Source organism: Triturus cristatus, chromosome 4_2 (genome assembly GCF_964204655.1).
Source record: "Triturus cristatus chromosome 4_2, aTriCri1.1, whole genome shotgun sequence".
Taxonomy (NCBI): domain Eukaryota; kingdom Metazoa; phylum Chordata; class Amphibia; order Caudata; family Salamandridae; genus Triturus; species Triturus cristatus.
The window spans coordinates 509,166,979-509,193,678 of NC_140586.1; the positions used below are offsets into that span (position 1 = coordinate 509,166,979).

At 42.9% G+C, this 26,700-nt stretch overlaps 1 protein-coding gene across 1 annotated transcript in view; it reads left to right on the plus strand.

The window, feature by feature from the left end:
• LOC146834632 (vitellogenin-A2-like) overlaps nt 1-26,700 on the plus strand; it is a 64,091-nt gene that overhangs the window by 17,931 nt on the left and 19,460 nt on the right. The window contains exons 15-23 of the mRNA XM_085602103.1: nt 1,083-1,184; nt 3,284-3,403; nt 3,497-3,686; nt 3,837-3,930; nt 11,917-12,102; nt 21,277-21,424; nt 22,052-22,277; nt 22,403-22,575; nt 22,955-23,488. Coding sequence (XP_085458229.1) covers nt 1,083-1,184; nt 3,284-3,403; nt 3,497-3,686; nt 3,837-3,930; nt 11,917-12,102; nt 21,277-21,424; nt 22,052-22,277; nt 22,403-22,575; nt 22,955-23,488 — 1,773 coding nt within the window. The remainder of the gene's footprint in view (nt 1-1,082; nt 1,185-3,283; nt 3,404-3,496; nt 3,687-3,836; nt 3,931-11,916; nt 12,103-21,276; nt 21,425-22,051; nt 22,278-22,402; nt 22,576-22,954; nt 23,489-26,700) is intronic.

The window sequence follows — 26,700 nt, forward strand, 5'->3', positions numbered from 1 at the left end:
CACATCATAGATAATGGAAGCTCACTAGGAATAACACTAGATAAGAACCTGAACATGCAGGAGCACATCAACATCGCCACCAGAGGAGCGAATTCCGAATGAGCATCTTACGAGCAAGTAAACCCTTTCTCCCCCATGATGATTTCAAGTCTGCTGTTCAAGTCCTAGTAATCTCCAGGCTGGACTATGGAAGTGCAACCCTTTGAGGTCTATTGAGATACAAGATGGACTTAACTCTGCAGCAAGGCTCATCACATGATCCAAAAGAAACAACCACATCTCACCAGATTCGAAATCTCTAAACTGACGCCCATATGAGGCTAGGATTTAGCTACAAATTGCCTGAGTAGCCCACAAAGCACTACACTTCAACACCCCACTGTACATTGTATAAAAACTGGATTTTTCTGGTGGCTGTCGGTCCTCTAGAAGCACTAGCATTTTATTGTTGAAACTACAGTAATTTCATAAAGAGAAAACCTACAACTGTGCCTTCTCAGGCATTGCCCGAGAATATGGAACTGCCTGCCACCCCCCCGAAACGAGGCTGAATCCCTCACCTGTGGCTTTCAAAAAAGAAGTTAAAGCCTTGCTGATGAATACTTTTCTGAACTACAATTCACAAACTCTACCTCTGGACCACATTATGGAGCATTCTCTTCACTCATGTTTGCAACTTCCTACCAATGCTCCTGTTTGTTTTCATATTTTCATTGTCCTTCCGGGAATTAATATCCGCTCCTTGACTTTGGGACACTTAGTTTTGTTCTTGAATTTGCTGTTTAATTTTGATCTACTTGTTTCCTTTCCCTGACTACATTTTAGGTGCTCTGATACCCTCTTGGATCTTGTTTGCGCTATATAAAACCTTATTAATAAAAATAAATGAAATAAACAAAGGCAGATATAGTAAAGTGTGTATCAGGAGATGGGAGAAATCTTGCAAACCAAAAGCCAACTGTCATGCTGCTGTAAGGGAATAATTATTGCAGTTCATAATATACCAAATCAGCGATCAACATGTTTCTAACTGATACATCACCGCTCTCTACAGAAACTTACATTTTAATATTTGTTACTAGATTGCTGTCCGGGCTGAAGGTCTGGAACAAACTCTCCGGAAACAGAATACTCCATTTGCTGAATACCCAATGCGCAAGAAAATTCAGCAAATTGTAAAAACGGTAAGGTATTCATTCACATTTGTTGAACTTATTATTTACACAATAGATTTAATGGCAGGATTTCCATAAATACCAGGGCACACCCATTTCTACTTCAGTCAGTCAATGCCTGTCAAACATCGGACACATTCCAACCGAACGTCTCTCACAAGTTTACAGTATGTGCACTATTGCTAACATTAACCATTTCAGGTAGTCATTGAATCACACAAGAGTACTGTTTGACAATATATTTCTCCTACAATTGTCCAAATAATTTTGGTTCTGATTTAGCGGTACACAGCTATGTGAAACCCACTGATTCCTGTCAGATGTAAATCCACCACCAAGTGTGATACTGCTGGCTGCAGTGGTGTGACTGTTGTCTGGATTTGCTGCATCTTCCATGAACCAGAAGATTTTACAAAAATGCAAGCCTTTGTAGCATTATGATGGGTAACACTAAATTTTCATTTAAAAATTTCAAACAAAACTAAATTGTGCCTAACAATGTGTATCAAATCAGTCTTTCATAGACATGCATCTCTTCTTTTAAGTAATAGTTATTCATTGTCTGATAAGGTACAAAGATGTATAAACACAGAATTAGGATAGTAAATGTTGCTGCTAGAGTCATGAAGAAGAGCTATTGGAATTAATCTGTCTAATGATAACAAGCCTTTTGGAAAATGTCTTTCACTGTGCCTGAAACATCATTTGGCCTGGCTAGCATGTGTTAAGGTATTAAATAGACTAGGTCACTCAATTTTTTGTTACAAAATGAACAAAGCATTTAGGTGCAATTACCGTGACCCATCTGAGTTTAAGACAGTTACACAAAATGAAGCTAATTTTAATCTCACTTGACATATAAGGTCCTTGTGTCTACCTTTATAGCAGAGCACCAACCATCATTGAGATTTCTGCCTTGTTGATGAGTAGTGTATTGATGAAAGAGCTACTGCTAACACATCATGAGCCCCTTTGGAAAAGCTTAACTTCCAACCAACGACCATGCATTAGTGGCCTGTAATCATTACCTGTGAAACAAGTTCCTAAAGTCGGGCTGTAGCAAATCAATGGCCTTGAAATGGAAACTGTTTGTACTCTGAGAATGGGAGATATTGAGTTCCCTGCATATGTCAGTCCCAGGCAGGAAAAATATGCATTAAAAGGCCATCCTATTTATGAGGCCAACAGAGGTATAGACCAAGTGTATAGGCCAGGTGACCTATACGTTTGGTCTATACTGCTGTTGGCCTCATTCACAGGGTGTGGAAGGTGGGTGATCATGTCAGGAGTTTCCCATGCCAGAGCCTGCTTGACGCTCTGCTGTCTGAAACATAATAGTTGTACCAACCCTAACTAAGGTGGAGAAACTTACATTTTTGTGGCACAGGACCATTGCAGAATCACAGCAGGATGATCATTCTTCCAAACTCTAAATGGTGTCCATAGTTTCCCATTACATAGCTGACTAAAGGGTTCTCTGGCACAAGTGGTTAGATAGTTCAACTATAGGTGCTCTTGCAACCCATTCATTTAATGTGTGACTACTGCGGTGACAGACATATAGAACAATTGCATTAGGTCATGTGAGGGACTTCAATTAGTATCCTAAGAACCCTCTCTGATGTAGGGGCATCCAGAGACACAACCTCTCCATGGGTAGATGATCTCAATCAACATTTGTTGGATGGGTGGTCTGAGCATCTGTAGTACTCTCTCTGAGGGAGATGACATATTTCTCTTGTCACTGCCAAGACAGAGAATCCTCAAGCAAACATCATGAGAGAAGCAGCTGGGAGTGTCACTTCCTCTCAGTTTTCAACACGTCTCTGGAAGCCCAGGTGTACACTGATTCTGTGCACTACTGTTACTGGCTAGAATTTAAGTTAAAATAAGGGGCATATGGAGTCAGTGCTGGACACATTTCTATTTGGCCCATGCCCTGGGCAAAGGTTTACTGGCTGAGGTTTAGTCAGTGCCACCCCGAATGGTATCTGCATTCAAGAGCATTGCATCAAACACTAATTACTTAGTCAAGTTAGTTTACAAAGCATTTTGATTTTATAAAACTGTTTTGTATTTCTTACTACTTGTGTTCTCTGTTTTCACAGCTGCTGGGATTTAAGGCTCTGCCTGCAGATGCCCCATTAATTTCAGCTTACATAAAGCTCTTTGGTCAGGAGATGGCCTTCCTTGACATCGACAAGGAATTTATTCAGACTGCCATTAAGGTAACCACAGCTCTATTCTGCATTCTCACAGCTCTCTACAGCAGCAGTACCTCTTATTCAATGATCCTATGTTTTTTTTTTCACTTACCACAGGCTCTCAATGAACCAGCAGCAAGACACAGTATGGTGAAGATTGTTATCAACAAACTTCTTAATGGTGTTGCAGGGCAATATTCCCAACCGGTGTTGGCAGCTGAGGTTCGACAGATTGTTCCCACTTGTGTTGGTCTGCCCATGGAATTGAGCATCTATTCTGCTGCTGTAGTGAATGCTGCTCTTAACAGTAAGTTTCTAATATTCATTTATTTAATACTTATATCAAGAAATTATGATGAGAACAACAGTCTAATATTGAGCTAGTGCTGCACAGAGGTGTGTGCCTATTTTGAATGTTTTTATCTGTCTGTTTCAATACTATTCTTTACTTTTGCAGCTGATGTGAAGGTGACTCCCTCTCCATCCTCAGATTTCAGCCTTGCTCAGCTTCTTGAGTCTAATATACAAGTTCACGCTGATGTAGCTCCAAGGTAAAATAAATATACATTAATTTATCCAATGAAGACAGGCAGAAATCTAAATGACAAAAATGATCATTGTTAATATCCAGGGTGACTGAAAAATCTTACCTACAGTTGAAAAAATTCCCATAATCCTAATGATATTTATTTAATCCTAAAAAGTCAGATATAACAGTTAAGCCCCAAACACTAGCCAGGTGTAACCAGGTGCTGAGATGCCAGGTGGCTGAAATTAATGATTCTGGTCAGTATATTTGCACCTAGCTATGTCATCTATCAGTTAAATCCAATGAAATTGGGGAATAACTGTGGATTCCTAGAGCTCATGGCAGAATTGTTTGGGATTTAACACACACATTTTCAACCTGCTGTAACCAAGTTGGAAATGAGTGCTAGGAGGCTGGTGCAGGTCAGAGATAGAGCAAGGAGTGGACAGTTGATGGGAGTGTTACTTGGTGTGGGGAGCATTGCATGCTTCCCCTTGTTCTGGCAGAAGGTCAGGTGTGGGGGGACAGGGGCAGTGCTGCACTGCAGCCCTTTTTTTCCAGTGTGAGTTTACTAACGTACTTGTAGTTTATTGTTTAATGTTTGTATTCAGTAAAAAGCAGGAGATGCAATGTTTAATTAGTGAAGCTTTGGTTGCTACCAGACTTAATAGAGTGTGTGTCTCTTAGAAAGTGTGTGGTTAAGCCCTAGCTGTTTTCCACTTTAAACACAAAAAGTGTTCAGCTGTGAATTATGTTTATTAAACAAGAGGGAATTCTGAAAGGACTTTTTTGTATGAGAACTTACAAGTCCTGAGCACAGAAAAAACAAGCCCTACCTTTTCTGGGTTACAAGAAAGACAGGGATGTGTTCAAGGTTATGACCCATACGCTGTAATTATTATACATTGTCTATGTGCGTCTGTATATGCCATACCTTCACAAAAGCACTTTCAAATCGCTTTACAAACTCACAGGTTCTTACAAAAAGCCTTACACAGGCTTAGTGAAGTCGAAACAACTTCTGAACCTAGAAACATGATATCCTGTATCCCACTTTCCTCTGGTTTCTATAAACTGTGGATATATGAAGAGATTTGCAATATTTGTCTTATACTATTAATACCAATGATATTGATGATAGCTTAAGGATTATTTAAAATGTCTCAGTATGTTGAAAAGGACAAGCAGAGAAAAGGGAATATAATAATTAGGTGGGATTACTTTAATTAACCAACTACCTGAAAAATAGTCTTCACAACTCTGGGATTGAAATTGGAACAGGATGATGAGTGAGTAAGCACAGGCATTTGATGCATGCTGTACCAAATCTCCAACAAAAATACGTTAAGTGGATGCCATCGGCGCAAGCAAAAAAGCTTCTTAAAAGTATCCTAGCCTTGGATTCTATGAGTCAGGTTGAAAACGTACTCTAGAGGAATAAGGAATATACAAAAACAGTGATTGTAAAAGCAGGGAAATTAAAAGAATAATGGATATGTAGTTGTAATCTCTGCTTTGAAAAGGTTAAATTTAGTATACAGTCCCTACTAATTATACTTTAGAAAAAGAATACAGGTGAAATATAGGAAAATGTTTTAGAAGCATTTCAATTTGAGAAACAAAATGATGGACTTTAGCAGAAGTTAAAAATGAGTATCAATCTGTGTGTTCCTTGAGCAGAACAGGTGCCAATGTCTAGGCCGGTTCATGTATGACTACAGTTTAATAAGACTTTGATTATTGGATCAGTGAGTGTAGTCACCACTGAGGTTGAAGCATAACCAGCTTAATGACGACAAAGCAGAGATATTCCTCTTTATGTTGAAGAGAGGTCTATTTATTCCAATGATGAAAGTTTCTTTCACTGAGTTACTAGGATAGAACAAACTTAAGTATGAGCTATAAGTAAGACAACAAACTGGCAATGTAGAGCACAACATTTACTTCCAAGCAGCACTGTTAACATACTAAGTTTAGACGTTCTCTGGCTGTTCGCAAATATGATGATAACTTGCAAAGATAGAATTGATTCAATGACTCAAATTAGTCCATCAAATTAGTTTGAAGGTCTATGTATATACATGAAACTCTACATGTTACAAGGCTTAAAGACCAGACTGCCTCCTGGAACAGACAGGAACATTCTGATCATCTGAAACTAACCTGTCCCAGAGACCACTGCCTGTGCTTAAAAAAATGAAACTGAAAAGTTTAATTTTTCTTTTTTAAATGCATCCCGTTTTCCTTTAAGGAAAACTGGCTGCATTTTTAAAAAAAGCTGCTTTATTAAAAAGCAGTCCCAGACATGGTGGTCTGCTGAGCCCAGCAGGCCACCATCCCTGGGAGGGCTGTAATTCCCAATGGGCTCGCAAATTACGAGAGGCTCATTAATATTAATGAGCTCGCAATTTGCAACCCGATTAGGAATCGCAAACAGTGTGAAATCCAATCGGAAATTGCGTCTGGCAAATTGTGACTCGCAAATGAGTCACATTTTGCAATGCCCAAATTTCTTGGTCATACAACTGGCCCTTTGAGTACTATTTTTGTAGAGTAAGTGCATCACAGATGTTGTTTAATAATCTCCAACTAATATTTGCAGTGCAACTGAGCCCTCGCATCCCATTTACAAGAATTTTATATAAGTTGCACATAACTTATATAGTTATTTTGAATCAAACTTTTTCTTTTCTAGTTGATGGGAAAAGAAGTTCATATGTCCAAAATAGTATTTTAAACAGCAATCTAGCCTTATCTATAGCAGTTTATTAAGGTTGTAGCCAGCATATGAGCTTAGTATTAATGTTGTCTGTCATTGGGACCTTTTTATTTAGCTCTATTTGCTAATTGGGTTTTAGAATTGTACCTTCCACATACATATAGAAGGAGGCTGATGAATTGGATGCTTTCAGTTTGTCCTGGTGGAGCATTAGCAGTGCACACAGTCATCACTTTCCTATTTTGCAAACGTAGAAACGAAACTACCATGCCCTTTATATGGCCACAAACCCTCACGATGACTCACAATATGTCTGTAATGTACAGTTAAGTACACATTATCCCATACACATCATAGTAGAAACTAGTGATAAGATGCAACAACCCTAGGGTGGGTGTGGCATAAAAAGGTTGCAAGGTGGGGGGTGTGGCTGAGAGGGCCAAGTTGGCAGTTGCACTTTCAGTGTGCTCCATGACCTCCTCCAAAATCTGCCTCCATTCTCAGCCACACTGGTGACTCCCAATAAGCGGAGGCCCAGGGAGAGGCCGACCATCCCAATGTAGCAAAGGGACAACTGAGACGCTGGTCAGGGGCCAGGCCTGAGGTATGGCCTCTACATTCCTCAAAGCAGGACTGACATCAGAACAGCTGCAGCTCCAAGGGGAGACAGTGCTGAGAGAGAACACATCCGGGTATGTGGGGATGCTGCCGACCCTGCAGAGTTTGCCTGTACCAAAGCATGACTGTGGTCACAAGGTGGGTCATTGGCCAAGGCCTCATCTGCACTATTCCACAGACTTGCGTCCCCTAACAGAGGTGGGCTTGGAACTCTGCAGGAGGCACCCAATAGTTCACGGCCCACTCCAGCCTGGGAAACATTTAATAAGAGGATGGCACGATCCCTCCCACAGCGGAAGACTCATTCAGTCAGCTATTGCCTGCTTGTGCTGCCTACCCTCCTCAAAGAACCACTGGGGGCAAGTGTGCTGACGGTAGATCACCAACAAGCTGCATCAACTGCCACCCTTTGGCCCCCGCCACACCTGAGATTCCTGAGCCAGACCACACATGACCCAAATGCCATGGCCTGGGATGCATTCTCAATGGGCCCTTATTTCCCCCTGTACCTAGTGAGGCGAGGGACTTCTGTGAGGGGTGGGGAGCAGAAAAGGCCTATCATGGGCCTTGAAAAGCGGCTGCCGTAGGGAAACACAAGTCCTGAGAGGTAGGGTCTTCCCTCCCCCAATAGAGAGCATGCAACAGTAGTCTTCTGGCTCCTTGTGCTGACCTCCCCTCCTCAAGGACCTCCTGGGGGGGTAAGCAGGCCAGTGACATGACATCTTACATCATGCCCTCTGCAGGGAAACTTGGGCAACACAGATGCTGCAGAACTACAGATCTCTGGTGGGAGACTCATGAGATAGCCCCTGAGCTGGTCACCCTTGCCTGGGCCTTGGGGGACACAGGGTAAGTCCTTGACATACCACAGGTCAGAAGGTGCCATCGGCCTGACCACAGAGGCCTGTGGAATCCTCTTGTTACCCAACCCATGCCCTTGCCTCCAAGAACAGTGTCAGGTGGGAACTGCATCATGGGGGAAAGACAATCGCATAGGGGTTCAATCTAAAATGGATGAATACATGGTTCGTTTCTCTGGTGTGACCGGACCCCACAAGAATGTCTCACTAACACAGCTTCCTGCGGAACCTGGAGGTCTATCAACCATCCTGCAAGCCATCCGGTCCTTCCAGAAAGCAGTGGAATCCAAAATTGGAGTGGTAAAAGTTAATGTTGCGATCCTGCGTCAAGATCTTCAGAATGTGGCATCCAAGGTTACCGAAACCTAGAGCAGGGTCTTCTTGAGCCTTGAGGATGACATGGCAACCTTGAAAATGACAGCTCCAGGCTGCTGTCCACTGTCATTGCCCTTGAAACTCGAGCAGAGGACAGCAGAAAACAGGTCGCACAGAAAACAGGTTGCACCGGAATAAATTATTCTTTGTGGATTTCCCGGAAGAGACGGACACTAAGAACACTGATTTCCTTCCTGGAATCCTGGCTTGTGTCCTTTATGCTCTCAGATCACCTGTCCAAGTTGTTCATAATTGGAAGGGTTCACTGCTCCCTAGCACAATGACCTCCACTGGGGGGCCCCCAAGACCTCTAATTGTATGAATAGAGAACTATATAGGGAGGCATATGATCCATCGAGGAAGTCAATCAAAAACTTTAGACAATGAGCCTCTACTTTATGCTGATATTCCCAGCACAAATTTAAGTCCTCTTTCAAAAGAGATCCTCTTTCTTTGAGACCCCCTAGGCGGCACAGTAGAGGGTGATGGAGAGGTCTGAACTACTGGATACTGGGGCTTATTTGGGTCGTTCCCTGTGCAACCCCTCTTGTCCAGCAACGACTGCACCACAATGATCATCTAGGTACCGGGCCAGTACCAATAGAGGGTAGACGTTGTACACCCTTCCACAGCCCACCCACACCCAATGATACCAGAAACTTAGAGACCAACCAACGGAGATAATCCTCATCAATGGGGTGACCTTTGTCCTGGAGCCTCAATTCAAGAAGAGAGTCTGGATACAGACCCTTTGAGCAGAGACCTTCTGACTACTATGGTTTGTCCTGGACCTATAAGGTGTGGATGGAAGAATGACTGTGTGATCCCGGGATGGAGGGGGTTTAAGTCTAAAGCCTGTTATCTTCGGTCTGCGTTTGTTTATGAGTTGTTTTAAGGAGATGTATGAGGCGACAAATACTTCTGGGGAGGAGGTGCAGGGGGGTGTTGTTGGAGGAGGTGATATTAGGGTGATCGGCTGTTAGTTTGTTGTTTTAACCCGCCCTTTTTCCCTAGTCCCTGATACACAACACAAATAGCTTGTAAACTTCAGTATTTTTTCAGCAAATTGCTCACCAGAATGGAAACACCTCACGCAGGGACTCCAACCCATTTAAATCTGCATCTCAGATAAAAGGACGTTCTTCTTCATGTCTTGAAATCTGAACAGTCTCCTGGACCGCATAAAACTATTTGCAGTGCTTAACCATGCCACCAAATCCAACCCTCAATCCTAATGTTACAAGAGACACATATAATGGACTCTGCCTATCCTTTCCTTTGGTTCCGCAAGGGACTCCAGAAGGTGGCTATCCGTCTCCATATATCTTTTCCTATGAGAGTGATCAATTGCATTAATGACAACCTATGGCGCTTTGTGGGGATAGAAGGTCTCCTGGAAGAGAAACAATACAACCAGCATTTACTTGCCACCCCAACAGGCCTCAGCTGCCCTCCATGACCTGAAGACAGTTCTCATTCCCTTCTCAATGGATATTATTATCGTGGAAACAGAGGCCAAATGTTGTCCTCCGTGTGTTGTTCCCGCTAATGACTACCACCTTTATGGACTGTGTGATAATTAAGGGATGTATGAGGAAGAGTGGGTCCAAACTCCTTTCAGGAATTACATACACAGTTCCACCTCTTAAAAACCTAGTTTCTGAAAGACCTCTAGCTCTGACATACACCTGCAGTGTACGCAATGGAGTTTGTGGACCTACCCGTGCACAGCCCACTAGAGGCCGAGCTCCTGATGGGGGACTCCTAGAAGGAAGGGGGTTTCCCAAATATACAGAACCTTGATACTCAATGCCTGACCACCTGGGCTTCCTGTGATGGTTTGTGGCCCCTCTCATAGATCTCAATTGGCCCAAGTCCTGAATACCCCCACGGCTCCAGATGATCAAAATGAACTACCTTGACACCACATACCTCGTGGCTCAATACCTATGGCTAGCAGGTTGGTGGGTCAGACACTGACTTCGGTCTGCCCCAAAGAACTAAACTGACTCAGACTTTCATCACAGGACTTGACTCTGTCCCCCTATTGCTCATTATTGGCACGTGGTGGGCGAAAACCTATCCAGAATCTTAGAATATCAAAATACACTTACACTGAAGAGTGCTTTACTGGGAGTTCTGGACCACTTGGCTGGCACCAGAGGAGACAGAAAGATGACATGCATAGCCACCACGGTTACAAAATGAGATATAGCCCGAGTATGGAACCGCCCACATCCACCTACCCTGGCCATGTGGCGCAAATTAGTGGACTGGTACGTCCAACAAGAGGCCCCCATCGATGGAGTAAGAGGCTATCCACAAAAACACATCCAAATCTGGAGTAAGTGGTGGGAATTTTCTTAATTGGACCTACAAATGCTTCCTGATTCCTAGTACTGATGCTTGTAATAGGAATGCTGTACATGGCTTGGGGGCATCTTGCCCCTTACCTATTTGTTTATCCTATTGGTTGTGTTTGTACTATAAACCAAATACAATTGATCATCAAAAGAAGGATGATAGTTGATATGTTAAGGCAGATGGAAGAGTTGCAACGAATGGGGATTAGGAGCGATTTACTGCCTGAAATATGTGCAGAAAAACACACACACACATTAGTAAACCTTACATTTTTGGAAAGCATCAATATATAAAAAGTCATCTGTTTGTCACATGGTGTTCAGACTTCTGAATTTCCCACTACATATTTTGGTGGTAGCTGCCCAAGTTGATTGTGTCAGGTATGCTAAAGTTACTTTACAAAGGATACCTTTTACTCATGACAATCAGAGGACAGATAGGCAGACAGACTTTGGTTCGGTCATCCACAATTGTACACTAAGTCTGACTTAGAGTTTGGCAAATGGTTTACTGGGCTACAAATGTCACAGGTAACCCATCCACCTTAATTCAAATGTGGTTAATACTACACATTTGTGATAAGCGGGATGGGATATCTGTTATGTTTTGAAGGAGTAACCCATCAGACAAACTCAAAATTAGACCCCTAGTCTAGATTTCTCTTCTCCTCCAAGTGCCTTTAACTTGAAGGATCTTGAAAGAACAATGTTGTTGTTCTATTACTGCCAGGCTAATGATCCAAGAATGTGTAGACAACATATTATTTCTAAATATGGGCTTACCTTTTCCTTTCTCTATCTACTATGGCAGATTATGTTATCTTATATCAGGGTTAACATGCATGTGTACTCTAAACTAAAATCAATTCATATTACCTGACTCTGGTGGCTTTCCTCTACAAATCAAGTGTGACGAAATTGTGTTAACAAATACTCATACTCCTCACATACGTGGAAGATGAGAATTTCCTATTGTATGCATGCAGTCCTACTATGACCAGCTGCTGGTCCACAATATATTTTTGGGCTCGATAGTGAGTTCATGACCACAAATAGTATGATTTTTATTTCAGTGTGTCCAAGCACACAGTGGCGACTATGGGTATCAACACCCACCTCATCCAGGCTGGAATCGAGTTTCATGCCAAGGTTCGTGCAAATACCCCAATGAAATTCACAGCCAAGATTGACATGAAAGAGAAAAATATCAAGGTTGAGACAACGCCATGCCAGCAGGAGAATGAACTGTTAATAACCAGGTATTCCATGACATGGATTTGTTGCAAATGCTCATGTGTTGTTTCCTTTATCATTAAATATTCTTTTAATCTTAAAAATTGTTTGCCTGAGAAATTGACAAAGTGGATCTTAATGTTTCTTTGATCTGGTAATTATCAAGGTTCTGGAGCATTCTATTTTAACAAGGCAAAAGCACTGACATATAGCAAAAGACATCTTTGTTACTGAATGGCCTAACCGGTTGCTGTGCTTCATAAAATATTCCCTTTGTTTTAACAATAAATGAGAAAATATGCACCACTCACCTACAATTTCATTCTATGAGGGCATAGTCAGGAAGTCTTGGTTTTAACGATGTAAATGCATGGAAACCTCAGTAGTAAGTGTGTGTGCTCAGCTGAAAATGTGGAATCAATCCTAAGAAGCATGCAGCCATTCTCTCTATTCATAGACAGCCTCACACTCTATTTCCATTTAACATGTTCGCGTAGTCCAAATATATATGGGTGTCATCTCCTGACCTAAAGAAGTGTTGGGTTATTCATATCTCTAACACTAGTTCTGGTCAGTTCTTTTCGCCCCTACATGGTATTCTACATATATCACTCAGTCAGTCAGTCAGTCAGAATATCTTTATTCGACTTATTACAAGTCATACAAAGAACAAAAAAATTTTAGACATGGATAAAATATTTCTATACAAATCTATCACATAAACATGCTCAAACAACAAGAGAAGTTTTAAAGTAAGCTATGGCTAACAGGTTTCGCCCGCATTGCGGCTACCAGAAAGTTTGCCATACAAAAAGTAACATGTATGTTAGGTAGTAGTTGTAGAAAGAGCAAGGCTGGTCTTACTTGGACAAAACCAGCTTTTTTCAAAATAGGCAACAAATATTTCTTTCTCTGCTCATGGTATATACTACAAAACATAACAAAGTGCAGAGTATCCTGCACCGAAAAATTGTCGCAGCAGCACGGTGGGGCCTGCTCAGGCTTCTGCCAGGTCTTAAATGAACCTAGTTAAAAATGTATCAAATTAAATCGGAACTTTGATAATAAAAACCTGTGATATGGGAATGTGACAAAGTTCAAGTAGGGGGCGAGTGAGGGTGTACAAACCAGGAGGTTATGTGCCCTTACTGCGGGTTTCAACACTTCGAGATCCTCCCTCCGTGCTTCCTGCCTATCCCTAAATAACTCTTTGATGGTTACTATGTCCTGTCTCCTAATATTTTCCGGAGATGAAAAAAGATCTGGGCGACCCAGATCTGCAAGGGTTTTAGCTACATATGCCAACCAAGGGATACTGGTGTATTTATCCAAGGATAAGACATCGTGCAAAATCTTGTGGTTCAGAGGTAGGTCATCATTTGTCCACAATTTCAGCCACAAAGTTAGCGGAGCAAGGCTCAGGGTATCAGACAGATAGGGCAGACCCACCTCCTTATGGATGGAATACGTTGGGGTGGATTGCGGGACTGAGAGCAAGGATCTAATGAATCTATTTTCTGCTCTCTGAATTGGATCCAGGTTTACGTAACCCCACAGTTGGGAACCATAGGCCGCTATGGCCACTGGTTTGCTCTTGTAGATTTTCAGAAGGGCTTGCATGGGCCTAGCCCCTAGCTTCCCAGCAAAGCCCAAAACCGCTGAGGAGGATCTTATTACCGCCAATCTTTTTGCTCTTATCTGAGGGCCCCAAGTTCCTTTCTGGTCAAATATTACCCCCAAATATGGAAATGTGGACACGTTGGTGACAGGCACTCCCCTGCAAAAAAATGTTTTGTGTCTTTTTTTGTTGCATTCACGCCCCATGACCATCGTGTGTGATTTAGAGGCATTGACCTTAAGGTCCAGCGTCTCCATGAAGCTACCAAAAGCGTCCAGGAGATGCTGTAGGCCTACCCCAGTGCGGGCTATCAGCACTGCATCGTCCGCATACAGGAGCGCTGGAATTTTGACATCTCCTGCATGCGGAACGTCGGCTGCCTGTCCATGCAGGTGACTGCCCAGCCTGTTGATGTAGATGGTGAATAATACAGGGGCTAGAATACAGCCTTGCCGCACCCCCTTAAGGGATTTAAACAGGGGGGTACGTCTGCCGTCATTTGTGACTCGGACAGCTGCAAAAAGCTCCTGGTGCAGTTTAGCCATAAACACAACCAAAGACTCATCAATGCCCATCTCCAACAATAACTGCCACAATTTCGACCTATTCACCAGATCAAAGGCAGAGGAGAGGTCCATAAATGCAAGGAACATGGAGCCCTCCTTTGCCACTGTATATTTAGAAATTAATAGATGTAAGTTTATACATTGTTCGATCGTCCCCTTTTTTTCTCTGAAACCATATTGTAGTTCAGACAACCCTCCACGGCTCTCAACGTTGTCATTAAGTCTGGCTAGAAGAACTCTGCCTAATATTTTTACCGTTGAGTCCAAAAGAGATATGGGCCTATAGGAGGCGGGATCATCTCGCTGGCCTTTATTTTTATAGATAGGGACTATGGTGGATGTGGCCCAAGAACTGGGTACATGGTTGTTGGCTGCGTTAAACACTTTCGACAATACCGCCGACCACAATTTGGGAGAGTACATGAAAAAATCAGCGGGAACACCGTCAGGGCCGGGAGCTTTATGTCTTGTTGTGGCCATCAGGGCTTTTTCTACTTCTTCGGGGTTGAAGACCAACGGGTCTGCCACTATAGCAGGTACTGAAACATCTGCAGTTCCTTTGGACCCACCCTCATATACATTTTTGAAGTGGTTTAGCCATTTGTCGTCGGTGATCACACAGTCCATAAGAGCATTATTGTCTTCAGAAAATAACGGTTGTCTAATGATCTCCCAGAATCTTTTACTGTCCTTCAGTACTGCAGCTGAGAGGAGATTTTCCCATGCTTCGCGTTTAAGGGATTCTTTGCGGTTCTTAATGGCAACCTTGTAGCGTTTCCTTAATCTAACAATATCCTCCCCAGCCCTGGGAGAGGTTTTTAACGCTGTCAACAATGCTCTGTGCGCTTTTGAACAAGCAGAATCAAACCAACGTTTTATTCCAGAAAATCCTTTTTTTGGCTTGACTAAAAGATCCTTAGCCACCTGGCCACAAATTTCCTCAAAAGCCTCTATAATTTCTTTACCTTGCGCCCCCGATTTTTGACAGATGGCCACTTTGTCCTTTATTTTTGGAAAATTTATTTCATAGAAATTATCCGGGATCACTTTGGCCCATTTCAGTCGTCTGTCTTGGTCGCAGGGTTTCAGGGGGTGTGCTGGTTTAAGTGCTTTTGGCAGTGCTCCCATCTGGCCACCCCAGGCCACTTCAAGTAGTACAGGGTTGTGGTCACTGTAGGGTATTATGACTGTACAATAGACCATAGACCGGTTTAAGATACCTTGTGAAACAAAGATGTAGTCTATCACTGAGCCATGGTGACTGCCAATGTAGGTTGGCGCCCTAACGCCCTTATCGGGTTCATAAAGGTCATGGTTTGCTAATAATTCTTCTAACTCAAGCCCCTCTGTAGAGTGTTCAAAGTGGGGGCCCCGAGGGACCTCCTCGCCCCCCTCAGTTACATTGTCACCTCTTCCCATACAACCCAGATTACATAGATGAATATTAAAATCTCCTAATAGGATAAACTCATAAACTAAATAGATATTCTGAGACACTTTATTTAAGATATTATCTAGGTTAGCGACATTACTCCCACTGTGTTCGCTGTTCCTAGAGTTGTAAAAATTAATATATATCGTCCTGCAATTGTTACTAGTCGTCCTTTCAACCATTAGGATGTTTACGGAATCTGTATTTATCTGCCTATAGGTGCCCTTCAGATCTAGAGAAAACATAATGGCCAAACCTCCTTTAGCTCTGCCCATGCGGCTAGGGACTGCAGGGATAGAGAAGCAGGTGAATCCATCCCACCAGAAATTAGCCGATATGTCCCACGTTTCTTGCAGGGCAATTATATGTTGCTTAGAAATAAAGCTCACACATGCTTTGTCCTGTCGTTTTGCAGATGAGCCAGCTATGTTCCATGTTATAATTTTACAGGCGTTGGTAGGTAACCTCAGCTCTTTTTCCCCCAACAAACACCCCTCAGCTAAGCTTAAGGATCTGACCGCCTTGTTCTGAGCTACCTCAGGTGCGTTCTGTGTTGGAACGATGTTCAGGGTTGGCGCTATGCAACCCTCCCCCTGGTATGATAGCCCAGGGTTGTCCAACGGGACATAACTCTCAAGTGTTTCATAAAATGTAAGCAGGCGGAGACCGTCATTGGTGTAACACTGGCTAAGGTTTATTTCGGGTCTAGTTATGGACTCACTTGCTCGGACATTGCAAGGTTTAAGTCAATCGCAGTTGTTTAGATCCGCTAAGGGAGCATACCTATTCCCCAATCCGCCCCCCCAATCAAAAGGGGTAGCTGGCTGACCTTGACCCATAGCTGCAATGTTCCACATAGGTAAAGGGGTATTTGGGCGTATCGGAAAGTAATCGTTTCTCGCCCATGGTACGAACCTATTGATTCGCCCAATGGGATCTTGGCCCATCCAACCCGGGCCCCAACCATTGACGGCAGGGTCTGGTGGCATGGGAGGTCACAAATTTGACTCATGCGCGTGGTTAGATCTTCCGTGCTCAAAGTTCAATATAGGCCCAGGGCGCTCGTTGGGAAATCTATGTCTAAAACCGCCTTCCCAGTTTGGGGCGTTATTCGCTCTCCTAACTCTAGTAGGGTTAGAAAAGGTAGGGAGCTGAGCCTCACTATAGAAGAATTTTAGGGTGAGCGGGACTATAGAGCCGCTTCGCCTTTGGGGTGGGAAGATGTTATTCAAAATTTTTGGGAGGACTTCTGTGTTGGCAAAGTTTATAATCACACAGTCCCCCTTAAATTTTTTGGGATTGGACCCAATCCAAGGTACCCTCCTGGTCATAACAATATCCCTTGCTAAACTATCCATCCCTTGGGGGGCCATGATCATGTTTGTAGTAAGCCAATGAAGAGCTTTATCCTTCAAGTCCTGTTTCGATTCTATTTTGTTTTGTGCTAAGACTGGGACATTTGCTAGTACTAGCACAACTGGGGAGGCTTCCAAAATAAATTGGGCTGATATATCCTCATGTATTGTCCCAATTATGTCCCCTGATGATGATGTCGGCGCGGCTCCGCCTGCTAGGACCTGACTGGGAGCCGTTAATAGAGTTGAAGCTACTGCTAAGGGCCCCTCTGGCAGTGTAGGCTGTGGGACACTCTCATTTGGTAGAGCCTCTACGGCTCCCGATGCCAATTTTGTGACAAGAGCAGATAGATTGGCCACCTCTACCACCAGATTACTTTGTGCACCCCCCGCCTTCTTAACCTCCGAAGTTAATTTATCCAGTTTACCAATCAAGGGCTTGATGATTGTCCTAATTTTTATATCAATCATATCTTGGATCCGATTAAAGAGTTCATCATCAACAATACGTCTGGATTCTGCATCGGCATCAAAGTCAATTTGTTGCCCTTCACGTCTTGGGGGTGGTGTAGCTGCCTTTCTCCTGCCTTGTTGTTTCCCCCTCTCTTTGAGTGAGATTTTCTACAGGTTCTCACTGGCCGTGGAACGAGCTGCCCCGGTGACGGTACTTCCTCGATGGAAAATGACTGGTGATTATACTCTGAGGTATTGCCGTTATTGGCCGACGAGTTAACCAAAACATGAAGATCTTCTGCATCGCTGGCCAAGTCTTGTGGGATATGAACTAGGCTATTCGACTGGGGAGGATCTGGCGGTGTGGTCAGTAACTCTGGAGCAGATGCCCTTGCGGGCGGGCTTTCTAACGGAAGAACTGGCGATTGGCTCAAGCCTAGCGATTGCCTCCTCTCATTGTTGATCTTATTGACTTTTTGAACCACATATGAGAGCATTGTGTTGAGGGGCTCCGTCGCAGCAGATGCGGGCTTTTTCCTTACCATAATGCCTACCTCTTACAATCGACCGAGCCAATTGACCAAGGTATGTGTCAGGATCCACAGGCAGATGGCAGAAGACCTGGGGGTAATGAGGGTTAATAGAGTTCTGTACCTTACTAATCCCAGACGGCGAACCTTAGGGGGGTGGCCTCGCCTCGCCTTCTCGTGCCTCTGAGGGCCACAGAGGGCCACAGAGGGCCCGCCCTTTGCCCGGGCTTAACCCCGGGCACTCCCGCGCGCTCCCGCGCAGCGAGGCACGTCACTTCTTATAGGCGTTGGTTAGGAGGAACATGAGGGGCGGGGCGGTCAGGGAGAGCGGGCCAGGTGACTTGGCCTCGGGATCGCCGGGGCTCCAGGGAGAGTGAGTCCCGGTTCCCAGCGCTCGCAGCCCTGTCACTCGCGCACACACCCTGCAGGTAACAACACTCGGCTGGGCGACCTTGGCGATGCGGGACCCGCGAAGCGGGTTCCGCGAGGTGTTGACTGGGTCCTCCCTTCTGCAGCAGCGAATCCTCCTTCCAGGTAACAGCACAGCAAACTGTAGAACTTCCCGGTTTTCCGCTTGGGCGGGCTCCTTTTCAGCTGATTTGCAGGGCGGGCGGTCAGGGAGAGCGGGCCAGGTGACTTGGCCTCGGGATCGCCGGGGCTCCTGGGAGAGTGAGTCCCGGTTCCCAGCGCTCGCAGCCCTGTCACTCGCGCACACACCCTGCAGGTAACAACACTCGGCTGGGCGACCTTGGCGATGCGGGACCCGCGAAGCGGGTTCCGCGAGGTGTTGACTGGGTCCTCCCTTCTGCAGCAGCGAATCCTCCTTCCAGGTAACAGCACAGCAAACTGTGAGTTTCACGCAGAAACTTATCGGAGGGATAGTAACCCATTACCCTTATCCTCCCAAAACAAATGCTCCAACAAACATTCCATAGTCTATGTTGTGTTTTTATCCACCAAACTTCCCCTTTTATCATTATGCCTATGTGTGTGTATGTCAAGACTAAAATGTTCTTTGCTACAGAAAAAGAATGTATATGCATGTATTGAAATGGAGAAAAAAGTATACAGTGTCACAATAAGCATAGTACACCCATACTTCAGCTTTGGTTTTTATAGAAAGGGTCATCCATCTTGCTTTTTCCAGACCCACACCTCGAAAAATGGGCCAGTTTGGCTTTTGTTTAGCAGCTCTAAAGCTGAAACTAAAATTACACAGTTAGGTTAGACCTTGATAACTTCATATTACTTGAGTCATTAATTATATATATTGTCTGCTACCTTTCAGAACACTGCCCTAGAGCAGGCCATGGATAATTTTCCCTATCTTTACCCTCCTTCTTATATAGTCCTATCCAATCTGGACTCAAATCCATCCTAACTCGTACTGTGTTTAATTGATGAGGTGTTCATGTAATATATGCTACTTGTGCCTTTGACAATAATTAAAAAGCTACTTTATACATAAATAAAAGGTAGATTCAACTATACACAAACCAACCAGTAGATATAAGATGGTATGTGGTAATTCCCTTCCCTGTGAGTGTGTTGAAAAGCCATAAGAGTTTTATTAGCAATCCATGAAACAGATGGAGGAGCTATGATTGGAGGCATAAAATGTGTGCACCCATCACCAATTCACTTAAAGCTTAAATAGCTACCAGACAAGACTCAGATAAAGTTAAATACAGCAACCTTGAGGGATAAATTGCAAGAAGGAATGACACTGTTCAATTGAATCTGTGATTTTGTAGCCTGTCACTTCTTTACACCAAGATAAAACTGTCCCTAGTATAATCTCACATTTCCAAAAATCACCTTTTAGGGTAAAATTGCTTTGTTGCCCCGCTTCTAATTTTTTTAACCTTCCTCTGTTAAAAATGTATCTGTTTCATAAAGGCAGCTTGGAGTATACTTTTAAGGCTGAACTTGAGCCTACATGGTCTGACATAATTATTGAGCACTGCACATTGTTTACAAGCATGTTGTTCTTTTACTGCAGGCTTTTTATTATCACCTCCAACGAGGCAATATATTTGTAGGAATATATTATATCGGACAGAATGTTCATATCTGAGGATATACTGACAAGGATGTTCTGGTACCTCACTTCCTGGGGTTACCGCATAGTTGTTCTGAATGTTTTAAGCCCCAATCAGATGTGCAGCCTTAAGTTAGAAGGAACTTAAACAGCGAAGTCTTCAAATATAACCCTTCATGGATGGTCAACTAGTTAAAGTGTAAATAAGTATGTGTTCATTGTCTACCAGTGCAATTGTTAATACATTTAATATGCTCAGTTTTGTGATCTGAAGCAAGAGCTACAGCAGACCACTCTGAGGAGATGTAATATATGAGCTGCAGAGAAATAATTGTAATCCTTTACAAGGGTCAATTCTTTAAAGGTCAACTCTGTGGCTCCAATACTGGACCAATCTTCCAGGGAATGCCAAATGCACATGTAAATATTTGCATTCAATGTTTCAACTGTACATGGGCATCTGTGGCATCTGTGAAAAAGGTAACAAAACAAAAGATATGCTGCCATATGAAAACTCCTTTTTAGGCATACCTTGCCCCATGCCTGAAACCTAAAAATGCAGCACATTGTCTAATGACTAAGGGGCAAATTTATGAGCCCCCTTGCACTGTCTGAGCATCACTTTTTGTGGCACTCTTTCAGTGCAAACTTTGAAATCACATCTAGGAGGCCACACAGCACCACTTTGCTTGACTTTGAATGCCCATCTATGAATTCCCACGCAACACCCATGGATTTTGATTGTTCCCCATATTTACAAAACCATGTAAACCCAGTATACCACAAGACCATATGCCTTCTGAGGTGAGGCATAACAAGGGGAACTAATTTTATTTCTCCTTGCTTATTGCATTTGGCAGCACACATTGAAAGAGTAACAAGGCTCCCAAAGTTGTTTTTGTGCAGGAGGGTGTCACTTCCTGCACAAAAACAATTCTGCAGACAACACAGGCTCTCCTGCACCATGGTGCAAGAATGCCTGCATTGGCGCTAGTCTGCAGAAATGCCATCACCGCAGGGGTAAAAGACAGAAATGCACTGCATTAGACATTTCACTTTAACATAGGGCAGCGTAGAAAGGATGCCCTATGCCAAAACCCCATAAATATGCCCCTAAATACAGAATGTAAAGCTCACCTCAGAACCTTCTGATGCAGCCCAAGTCCATTGGACAGATTCACAGTATTTCTTCTTTGTGTCACCAGAGCTCAGGTGTTTGCTGTTACAAGGAATGTAGAAGACCAGGATGCAGCCAAGAAGACCCCATTATTGACACAAGGAGCTGTGCCAAACATTCTTAAGAAACATTTTGAGACAACAGGAAAGTCGTCAGCGGAAGCTGCCAGCATGATGGTAATATGGTCTTTTCCTACTTCACTGATTCTATTTGAAAAGGGAATAAACAGGTATATTGAAATAAAATTATTTTAATTCTGTTTAAAGTTCAAATGTTTTATGCAATCAAATTACAAATGAGCAAGGTTTCAAACTTAATGCTCACTTATAGTCAAATACTTAGGTTTCAGATCAGGACAAAGCAGAATAATTGGTGACCAGATGTGGAAATTATTTAGAAACATATATAGCTAAAATTCGAAACAGCACCTGATTCAATGAATGGATTGGAAATCAAAAAGAAATTAAAAGCAAAGAATAATATGAAAATGATATAGGAAAAAGGTATTGCATTCCTTTCGACTTCATTTTCACCAAATATGGTTTACATCTAAAGGAGTTCTTATATACTACCTGTGCAAGACAGAGAGCAGCAGATAACCGGACAATCACAAAGTCAGACTGTCACAATAACCACCATCTAGCTAGATGCACAGGAAAACAGACAGAGAGATACACTAATTAATCATTATTTCCTACATAGTCACACAAAGAACAGACCTAAAAAGACAATCACAATACGCACTACATGTACAAATACGAAAAACACATTTATGAATAATCGTTTTTCCATGTTTAAAACAGGAAGTATCGTCTGAACTTTTGTCCAAGAGGTACGCCTACTCCGCAGAAGATAGAGATCACCGCTCTGCTGCCAGAAGTACTAATTCATATCAGTCTTGCGTAAAGGCTAAAACCTTTGGCTTCCAAGTCTGCCTCGAGTACAAGTCACAAAATGCTGCTTTTATCAGAAATTCACCTCTGTACAAATTAATTGGAGAGAATGAAGCCAAACTTGTCATAAAACCAGGTACACCTATTACAACATTTGAGCAATTCTTGTTTGTGTTCAGGTACACAATGTTGAACATAATTGATAATTGAAGATATATTACAGATTGTATGCAATAATTTAATTCCACTGATTGGTTGTAGCTCATACAGATGCAGCTATTGAGAAACTGATGCTAGAGGTCCAGGCAGGACCAAAAGCGGCCTCAAAAATAATCACCATGGTAACTGTGGAAGAGAACGAAGGTGAAGAGCTTGAAGACTCCGTGGTTCAAATGAAGTTGAGGAAGATTCTGGGAATTGGTGAAAAATATATGGTAACTGACAACACACCATACTAGCCCACTCAAGAAAGTGTCCGTAGTAATATAATAGAGATTAAATGGTTTTCTAATAAAGTTCACCATTATTCCTTTGAGGAATGTTTTGCAAATATTGGCAAATATGCTTATGTAATTTTCTGTTTTAAGTTTGACTTTACCTACCGTGTGCATCTCTGTTATACTGCTTGTTTAATAATCATAAGAACATCATTTGAGATGGCGGTCCATGGTGCATTGTGCAAAATTACTTTGATCACACCAAACACCTACTGGCATTATGTAACTGTGCAAGAGAGTGTTGTTGGATAATCACTGATGCTATTTTCCAGAGCAAATACAAGACCTTGCATTTATATTATTATTCTGATTGCAGGTTACAAATGGAAGCTTGCTTAGAAAAAACAAGAAACATCAGAGGAAAGACAAAGATTCTAAGGAGCATGCTCCAAATGTTGCTGAGGTTGCAACGGCTGGAAAGAAGAAGAGTTTATCTAGTTCATCTAGTTCTTCTTCTTCGTCTTCCTCTTCCTCCTCATCATCCTCATCATCTAGCAGCCTCTCAAGCAGCAGCCAGCAACAAGACAGCAGAAATGCTAGAAAGAACAAAGGTCGAAGCAGTAGTAGTAGCAGCAGCAGCAGCAGTAGCAGTAGCAGCAGCAGCAGCAGTAAGAGCAGAAACAAAAAGAGGCCAAACAGCAGCAGCAGCAGCAGCAGTAGCAGCAGCAGTAGTAGTAGCAGCAGCAGCAGCAGTAGCAGCAACAGCAGGAGAAAAAGTCTCAGGCACCATCAAACTTCTCACCCTGGAAGCCAACAACAGCATCAACATAATCGCAGGAATCAATGGAGCATTAGCAGTGCAAGCAGCAGCAGCAGCAGCAGCAGTAGCAACGAGTCCCACCGGAAACGGGTAATGCACTGATTTCATTGTGATATGAATTATATAATTATGACAAGGTATTTAATGAAGTTAATGTAGTAATCTTCAAAGATGAGTCTACTTATCTGCAGCTGAGCTGACTGCATGCGCAGTCCCTGTGGGAAACCTGACATAAACACCCAACGAGGGCCCGCCTTTAATAAGCTAGCACCCTGGCTGTGGGTGGATGAGACATTTGGTGCCTTTGCTGATGGTTGTGAATGAAATATTCCTTTATTCGATGAAATAGAGATCATTCACAAACTCTATAGACTACAATCTTCCTTATTAAAATACATTATACAATAGCACATAAATGGTTATAGCATAAAAGTTATACACATTTTAAAATAAGAAAAGGTGATTAGGAGCATATGAACATTGACATTAAAAACAAGTGTTTAAAGAGTCATAATGTTATTTGCAAATTATGCCTAGCGTGTGTTGTCCTCTGCTTTACCTTGTGCTTAACAACTTAGACCTAATACACCAGGTATAAAGGAAGTACCGCAATATGGTGAATACTAACCATTTTGTAAAATCAAATCAAAATATTCGCAGAGCATCTACAGGTCACCTACGCGATAAAAGCTGACATGGAAGTCACTTTTTCCTAATCCGTGCATAGCAGGGACAAAAAACAAATAATGGCCTAGTGATTAAGGACTAAGGGTACATGCAGGGCACATCGGAGTTACAGTAGCCTGAGTCCATCTGCCTCTAGTGTAATTCAGGCGTAAAGTTCCATACCTGAAGTGTAAGTAAGGTGCACGTGCCTGTGGGGGTTTAATTTCATCCATGATTGCCCCAACTAAAAATGTGCATTTAAACTCTAAAAACCTTCCTGTTAGGGTGGCCTGTGCTTCAGCTACATGACATGAGAACTGAATGTAAGCCCAGAACTTCACTTTTAATAGAGGTACTGCGTATTTCCTCAGGGATTTGGGGTCTTTCCACATAGCCTACAGCCCCAATCTCATTAACCAGTACCTTCCCGCTCTAAACCACTTCTCCTGTCCTACTGCTCTATCGAGGTTTAGTACCACCTTTACAGCTTCTTTGACTGGGATTTGGATTTTGCTGGTCCATATTCTGACCCAAAACACTAGGCGTTTCAATTCTGCTATGCATTTTAAACTTCTTAGGCCAAGGTCTAACTGAACCAGTGGGAGTGGGGTACTATTTGGCAGTTTTAGTAATGACGTTACAAATGTATTGTCTGCCAGCTCTAACTTCTTCATCTGGTCCAGGCCCCACAGTTCTGCACCATAGAGTGCTGCCCCAGACCTCTAGCACAATGTATTTCTAGGGCTGGAGAAATAGGGCGATAAGCAGATTGATTACGTTTTTGGGCCACTGCTGAGTTAACATAATGTAGTGTAATGGTGCTCTTTTAGATTTGGTCAGTACAGCTCGAGTTGCTATTCAGTGTGACACCTAGGTAGTCGAACACCTTGACTTGTTCAAGCATATTTGAGCCCAACCTGATCTTCCCTTTAAAGCAACGGTGGGGGTTAAAAGCCATTAATTTGGTCTTTAAGCAATTTATCTCTAGACCAAAGTCAGTGCAGTCTGTTGCAAACCTGTTCAATATATTTTGCACGCCCATAGGTGTTTTTGCAATCAGTAGCCTCTTATCTGTGAACAGGAGTGATGGAATTTGTCTTCCTGCAAGCTTAGGAGGATCACCCTCAGAATTTTGCAGAGCTTTAATTAGCCCATTCTTGTATAAAGTAAATAGAGTTGGGGCTAAGACGCATCCTTGTTGAACTCCTTTGTGCACTCCTATCTTCCCAATGAGTTCGCCCCCTTGGTTCCATCGAATAAGGGCATATTTTTCCTGGTGCATACACACTATAAGTTGTAGCAGCCCATTTGGCAGACCAAGATCATGCAAGGCGACCCATAATTTGGTGCAATTTATGGAGTCAAATGCCTACTTAAGATCTAAGAACACGACATAGAGATTACACTTTCTGATGATGACTTCCTTCCAGGTGAGCAGTAAGAAATGGAGTAAATGATCTAAGGTGCTAGTGGATTCCAGGAAGCCAGCTTGTAGGTGAGACAGTTTATTGTTTGCCTCAATCCAAGGGGAATATTTAAAAGCCCTTTGCGCCACTTTTACGTTAATTTCCCCATGTTAAAAGGGGCGCAAGGGGCTTGTAAATCTGCCCCCAAGTGTTTAGGTGCATCAGGATCAATTTACTAAAATCTTTCTGAGCCGTATCTATGAGGCTGATTGGAGGGGTCTCTTTTATCCCCTTTTTTAGAAATCTTGAATATTTTGGTACCCTTCCAAGTACTTGGGATATCCCCTCCTTGCGCTATTGTGTTAAATGTTATGTGAAGTACAGGACCCCGTGTAGTGGATTCTAAACAGTAAAGATCCCCCAGTGTCTTGTCTACCCCTGGAGCTTTACCCTTACCCAGGCTGCTGATTGCAGTTACCGTTTCTTCTAGAGTAAAGGAGACTGCTTCTTTTACTACTTTCTCTAGTATCACACTTGGATAATCCTTTGGGATCTCGCACTACCTGCCATCAATGGCATACTGCTGTGTAAAGTGCTCCTCCTAAACATGTGAACGAATACAAAAATTACTGTGTGCATTGCTCCTTTGGTCAATAAATGCAAAAATGATTTACTATTTTTCTTTCTTGATGCTTCGGCCAAAGTGTGCCATTTTTCTTCCTCCCAACTTCTCTTAGCCTCTATCTGTGCCTTTTTGTAGTCTCTTCAATTAAGGCAGTCTTCGCCTGTTTTCAGTTCCCGTCGAACCAGGGAATATCCCTACGTCTGGGGGTCATGCTTGCTGTCTGTCTAGAGAAGTGGCTGTTGATTGCCTTAAGGAGATTGGTGAAAGTAGGCATGATAGTTAAGTCATCACATCCCAAGTTGCTCTTGTTAATGAGGGCAGATGCTACCTCAGTATAAATGTTAGCTAGGTAGTTCTCATCTGAGACTATGTGGCTCTATTTGATCCGTCTATTATCATTTGAAGTGACTATAGGAGAGGCTATTCTGACAGAACCATTTTGCAAAAAAGGAATGTTGACTAATCCCAGAACCATTGCATTATGCCATATAATGTACTTTGTCTACATCAACCATTATATAATCAAGCCCGCTTGGAGTGTTAACCCTCTTAAATGTAAAGGTAGCTCCTAAATCAGATAGCATCTGCCTGTTGCAGGCACACAC